General features: G+C 34.3%; 1 protein-coding gene across 2 annotated transcripts; it reads right to left on the bottom strand.

Moving 5' to 3' along the window:
* Window positions 1-3,949: 3,949 nt before the first annotated feature.
* Window positions 3,950-6,111, bottom strand: LOC139886260 (protein RER1A-like). 2 transcript variants are annotated; one of them, XM_071870021.1, is made up of 4 exons: window positions 5,968-6,111; window positions 4,624-4,990; window positions 4,348-4,528; window positions 3,950-4,234 (listed from the first exon to the last, which is right to left on the bottom strand). In XM_071870021.1, the coding sequence occupies exons 2-4, from the start codon at window positions 4,968-4,970 to the stop codon at window positions 4,169-4,171; spliced, it is 594 nt and encodes a 197-aa protein (XP_071726122.1). In that variant the 5' UTR covers window positions 4,971-4,990; window positions 5,968-6,111; the 3' UTR covers window positions 3,950-4,168. The 2 variants fall into 2 exon arrangements, with proteins under 2 accessions (XP_071726122.1, XP_071726123.1); XM_071870022.1 differs by lacking the exon at window positions 5,968-6,111 and adding an exon at window positions 5,587-5,604.
* Window positions 6,112-6,630: the final 519 nt, after the last annotated feature.

The raw sequence follows: 6,630 nt of genomic DNA, 5'->3' as shown, positions 1-6,630 counted from the left end.
TCTAAACGGCTCATTTGTTTTGGGCCAGCTTTGTAGACTAGGTACTAGCCGACCACTCGTCTAATATTTGGGCCTAAAAACTTTACTTCGAATATTAACTACAAAAAAAATTCAATCGCACGTTGCTGCGGTTTATTTGACGCGCGGTCGAATTTGAATATACGTTATTTGGTACCTAATATATCTAGTAGGTTGGGTTGTTTGTTGGACGTGTTTGTATATGTATGTAATATAGCCCGCAATATTTAGTGTTTTTTTAACGATGTCCGTTTCGCGTACAGTTAGTCGCGTTGTGTTCGTAAAATTATTTCGAGTTAAACGGTGGTCTCGGAAAAATTTAACTCGCATCGAGCGAGAATATAGGGCCCGTTATCTAGTGTTTTTTAACGATGTCCGTTTCGCGTATAGTTAGTCCCGTTGGGTTCGTCTGATTTTTTCGAGTTGAACGGTGGTCTCGGAAAAATTTAACTCGCACAAAGCGAGAAGATAGGGCCCGCTAAAAATTCGGGTGGAATTAGTTTCTTTTATTTAAATAAAATTATATATTTACGCTTTCTATCCCTGAAAAAGTGTAAAGTTGAGGGGCCGTTGTGTAAATTGAGCCGAAGTTGAGGGACCGTTTGTAGTGTAAACGCAAACTCAAAATGACAATCCGATAGAACTGAAACGACGAAATCTGGCGCGAGTTTTAGTATATAGGTATAGACGAAATCTGGCGCTAGTTTTAATATATAGGTATAATTACTCGGTATTAATTTTTTTTTTGGCAGCAGTTAGTTTAGATCATCCAGGGAACTTAATCACCCACGCGATCATTTCCCGTAATTGCTATATCCGCCTCCTAACTGCGTGCCCAGGAGAAAACCTGCATCAATGACATACGGGGCATTGACGGTAACACCCCATCCCTTTACCCCCAACGCGATGTGAGAAAGGTGTCATGGGTGGTATTTCATGACAGAGATGAAATTGTGAGTTAATATGTAGCAGTAGGTCGAACTCCTGACCTCCCCTAAAAGAATCAGACCATCAACCACTGGACCACATCACGACTTCTAACCACATCACGACTTCTAATTACTCCGTATTAATTATCAATGATTTTTATAGCAATATTTTTCCCCCAAATTATTCAAAATTCATGATATTATAGCCTTTATTAAAAAAATGGTTTGTTTATTGAAAAAATATGTCTTTGAGTGTATATAATTAATATTTGATCAAAAATCATTACTAGTTGATCAACATTTTTACTATTATAACGTTGTTTTTCCTCTAATATGTAATTTAAAGCGTATAATGGTAATTCATAGAATTTAACTATGTACCAATTGTTATATTATATGGAATTATTTTCATAGGTGCTTTATAATAATATATAATATATATCATATCATATTATCATGTTTTACATATAATAAATGTTCTTTTGGTTGATATGGGGAACGAGTTTTACCTTTTTTCTTGGTGATTCTCAAAATAATTTTTCCACTTACTCAGAAATTTGTTGTATTTTCTTACCCTTGATTCTTTGGAGTTTTTGTAATATATGTCTACTATTCCAAGAAAAACAGTGCGAGGTTTAATACTGCGTATACACTAATTTGATCTGATACACAGGTCAGATAGATGCATATTCTGTTGGAAGAAATTGTAATGATGGAACCATTGTTTTTTTTTTTTTTATCTTCTCTGACAATTCATTATATACAGAACTCCAGCAAACTTCTTGTATTGTTTATACCGAGCCATTAGAGCACTCCCAATGGTTTCGTCTTAGTCCTCCAGGACTAGACGCCACATCAGCGCCACATCAGCACTTCCTTCTCAGGACTAAACCCAGGACTAAACACTCCCAACAATGACACTCCTTTCTTCCATTAATTAATTAAATGTACAAGTTTAAAAGCAAAAAGTACCACATAAATATACACTCCTTCCGTCCACAAATATTTTACACATGCACGAAGTGGGAGACGAATAGGAGGGCGGCACCCTGGGTGCCTTGCTGCCATTGGTGTCCTCCTGGACTAAGCTGTGGGCGGAGGTTAGGCCTGGCAAACAAGACCTAAACCCTCAAAAAAAGGTCCAATGGGTTTAATTGAAGACCCAATTGGGTCCAAGCAAATAATAGAAATAAAAAGGAAGGGGTCCAAATTTCCAGGCCTACTAAAGCCCAACTAATTTTAAAAGATTATTGGGTCAAAACCTGGACCCAAACGGGTCTAATAGAATCTGGGATTGAATCTGTCGTCTGTACACGATCGATGATAGCTGCTCAAAAAACCCTGAACGATCTTACGCATCTCTACACAATCGCACAATTGCTGCTCTAAAAAACCTAAACGATCTTGCACTTTACACAAATCGCACAATCGCTGCTCAAAAAAACCCTTAAAATCTTAATCACATCCATACACAATTGCTTCGCCTGCTCAAAATACCCTAATTGATCTTAATCGCTAACTTCGGAGAATATAGGGGGTTTCAGAGGGCTACGTGACTGAAGGTAGAAGGAAATTAATCGTTAAATTTGGCTTGATTGCGTCTTGATTGCGTCTTCAGAAGGGGTGTGTTGGAGATTCAATTAGAGCAGAATCTTTTTTCTTTTGTGTGATTATCTTTTGCCATTTTGACTGGTATTCTGATGCATAAAACCTATCCTTTAGTATACATCCTAGTGTGTTGAAACAGAGAATACGATTATGCTTTAATATAGGTATTTAGTTAATTAACCTATATTAGATTGATGTGATTTAATTGCTTTAAAAAAACATGCTAATGTAGAGTCTCTTATTTTGAAATTAAAAAAATGTTGTTTAGGATTGCATATATGTTAGTGCCTGTCGGCATGTAATATAATTTATAATTTCTAATTAATTGTAGAGATGTATGTATTGTTATAATTTCTAATTTTGTATTGCCAAACATAAATAAATGAATGAATACGACAATTGAAATTAATCAATTCTAATCTTTACAATTAAAGTTAGGAAGAAATAAAATATCACGCAATAACAATATACTAGGCCGACCCAACCGACCCGGGTCTTGACCCAACCCGACCCGGGTCTCGACCCAACCCGTTCGACCCATTTTAATTTTGACCCATTTTGACCCATGACCCGTTTCGACCCAAACCCATTTGATCTCTGACCCAACGCGACCCATCTCGACCCGTTTGCCAGGTATAGCGGAGGTCAAGTATACACCATTGGAACCTCTCTTAGGGACAACTGTATAGTTAAGGTAAGACCCTACTTAAAAAGAGACAAGCATTTGACATTATCTTCACATGATTTTCACTAAAATAGCTCCCTGTGCAGCCAGTGGCGGAAACATGTGGGGGCAGGGGGCACCTGCCCCAGTTGAGCCCCAGTTGATTTTAAATTTGAGTTTTTTCATTTTGGCCCTGGTGGATTTTTTTGCCAAAAAAATCTTCATATTTTGCCTCCAAAGCCTCCAGATTTTGCCCGAAAACCTTCGTATTTTGCCCAAAAGACTCCATATTTTGCCAAAAAAAACTCTATATTTTGGTCCAAAAAGTTGCTACGCTTTTAAAAAAATTCACCCCTGGTGAAAAAAATTTCTGTTTTCGCCACTGTGTGCAGCTGAAAAGATCTACCCAGCCTGTAATAAAGGGCAACTCGTCTCAATCACTAACGTAACCCATCCATATTGTCACCTGCGAGTCTGCGACATTTCCCCAGTCTTGAAAGTAAAATTTTCTTCATATTTTTCTTATGCAGAGGCAGTTCTCGTAGAGTCGAAGGTGGTATTCAAATTTGATACTAACAATCAATTTTTGCAAGATGATAAGCTATCAAGTGACATTGGGTTGGAGCAAGTTGGGTTATATTATTGGGTCAGCGATATTCAAAAAGGCAACCTAACTTTTCACTTGTATTTAAGTGACACTAGTCAATCCATATATGAGGATCTATTAATAAATAAAAATAAAAAATCATCATTATAATGTAATTAAAAACTAGATGATGTGAGGATGTGACTGACCAGTGACCATGTACAATATCATTGGTGAAATAACTCGCACGATTGCTTATCTAAGGTGCGGTTGAAACTTGTTACCAGTTAGAAGTTTATAAACGAAAAAATACATGATCACTCCTGTGTGTTTTACATCCAAAATGCATCAACTATTCATACTTCAGTCTGCTCGAGATCCACCACCACTGCCACCTGCTGAATAAGATGATTTCTTACCTCCGTATTTCTGTTAATCACCAGATAAAAGTTAATCAGATGAATTAATTTAACCTAGTAAAGATTTCAGAATATAATTGTTTTAATTCAAAGGTTCCATAGTGGGCTTAGTGGCACACTGACCTGTTTTCCAATGCTAAATGGGATGTATTTATATTTAATCATATGCATGATTTGGCGCTTCATTGTCAAAGCAAAAAGCACAATCCAATAACAAAGTAGTATTGGCCAGAATACAGGGACATCAAACATCGAAAAAAAGGTCATCAGCATTGATATGATGAAAGCCTTTGTAATCGCATACCTTTTAATTCAACCATAAAAAACAGAACGCGATTAGTATTCTACAACCAACCTGATGAAATGTTAGAGATTATGTATAAGTGTGTAGTAAATTACCAGAACTTAAATTCGGGCAGACGTCGAATGAAAGGCTTGAACTCATCTGACCCTTTAGTAGGTAGCATGGGACCATCAGTCGGGTCAACTTCAGGGTCAACCAACGGCGACAAAAACCCAATCAACAAATTGAGCACATAAATCCCCAGACCATAGGTTACAATGTAGAACCCTTGAACATAAACAATACGCAGAACGAACAAAAATGCTAGTGTTGCTGTCCCAATCCACCTATAAGTTGCATGCGGAGTAGTTTTATCAAGGTAAAACTGAAAAAGCCTCGAATATTGTCTCCATTGATCCAAAGTTGCAGCAGAAGCACCATTACCAGCTCCAATACCCTCCATTATAAGCTAATGGTTAAACACTATTCAAACACAAAAACCAATAATCAGTTATGCACTTATGATTAACCGATTATCTATGTTTATGTACATTTTAAACTAGCAAGAAAAAATTAAAATAGTTGCACAAGTGACACGTTCTTATCGGCTTATACAAACTCAATAAGCAGATCAACTAATAACTGATAAATGATTAACTTCCAACATAATTTTTAGTTGATTCTGGAGTTATCGGGCTAGCCAATATTTTTGGACATCAGGTGTTGCATTATCCGATTATGATCATTCAAAACCTACATAATAATAAATATATCTATGGTCTTTCAAACAATTCACAAATTCATATATAAAGGGTGTTTGAGATTACTTATTTTGAAGCCCTTATCTGCTTATATAAACTCAAAATAAGCAGATTCACAAAAAAATAACCTAGTAAATAAGCAATCAATCCCATTGTAGCTTTAAAATTAGGGGTTACAAAAAGCTCTCCCTTATAATTTTCTAGGGTTTCAAAACAAGTTTGAGCTACACTAAAACATACAGTGTGAACTAACTTGCACCTACTAATTCCACATTAATTAATTGCATATTTAATGAGCAGATCTGAAGCTATACATACGTGTTTACAAACATTATCGCAGATGAATGTGAAGATAATAATAATAATAATAATAATAATAATAATAATAATAATAATAATAATAATAATAATAATAATAATAATAATAATAATAATAATAATAATAATAATAATAATAATAATAATAATAATAATAATAATAATAATAATAATAATAATAATAATAATAATAATAATAATAATAATAATAATAATAATAATAATAATAATAATAATAATAATAATAATAATAAATAAATAAAATTAAAGTTTGTATAATAACAAAAAACTAGGATTTGGACATAAAATTAATTAGTACTTAAGTAGCATACACACAAAAAAAAAATTATGAAATAAAGAGAATTAATAGTAATAAGATACCGGGGAATGAGATTTTGATGGAGTCGTTGATATTTGATATTTCTCAGACGGGGATTGGTATCGTCTCCTTGAGGGTAGTGACGGCTGCCCGTAATATTTTTCACTTCTGACCGCTATTATGCTATAGTTACACCTACACCCCCTTTTTCTTTTTTTACTCACTTGAAAGTTCAAAAGTTATGTTATCATTCAAATTTAAATTTAAATTTGTTAAATTTAAAACTTTATATATATATATTTTAAACATAAACATTTCAAACATAAATTTTTAAACTGAAAGGCAACGTTGGTAAAACACTATGTATTTGCCTTTAAGTTGATATATTAGGTTTAAAATGTTTATGTTTGAAATATTTATATAAAAAGTCAACGTTGATCAACAGTCGCCTTCACTGTTGTGACGCTCCAAAATCCTGATCGTTTTGACCCCATTGAGCGTCTTTTTTAACCTTGATTAATCATAGCCTTTTAGGTGTATAATAACATAACCATATTTATTTTTAATAATTTTGTAAACAGTTTGCCAGGAATTGAACCTGAGTGGTGTGCTTCATTGGACAACTCGATGGTCACTCAGGCAAGCCTGAATGGTTAACAGAAGTTACTAGAAAACGAAATAAAATGATGTTCACTTAAATTTTTTTAATTTACCATAAGAGTTTC

The sequence above is a fragment of the Rutidosis leptorrhynchoides genome, chromosome 1 (genome assembly GCF_046630445.1).
Source record: "Rutidosis leptorrhynchoides isolate AG116_Rl617_1_P2 chromosome 1, CSIRO_AGI_Rlap_v1, whole genome shotgun sequence".
Lineage (NCBI taxonomy): Eukaryota > Viridiplantae > Streptophyta > Magnoliopsida > Asterales > Asteraceae > Rutidosis > Rutidosis leptorrhynchoides.
The sequence above is the reverse complement of the archived record's forward strand: the minus strand, read 5'-3'. Positions and strand labels throughout refer to the sequence as shown.

What these genes read in the sequence shown, in the direction of transcription:
- LOC139886260 (XM_071870021.1), bottom strand. Translation starts at nt 4,970, where the DNA reads ATGGAGGGTATTGGAGCTGGTAATGGTGCTTCTGCTGCAACTTTGGAT. An exon ending in CTGCCCGAATTTAAGTTCTG is followed by an intron (nt 4,529 to 4,623) that starts GTAATTTACTAC and finishes TTGAATTAAAAG; the next exon opens with GTATGCGATTACAAAGGCTT. An exon ending in CATTTAGCATTGGAAAACAG is followed by an intron (nt 4,235 to 4,347) that starts GTCAGTGTGCCA and finishes GGTGATTAACAG; the next exon opens with AAATACGGAGGTAAGAAATC.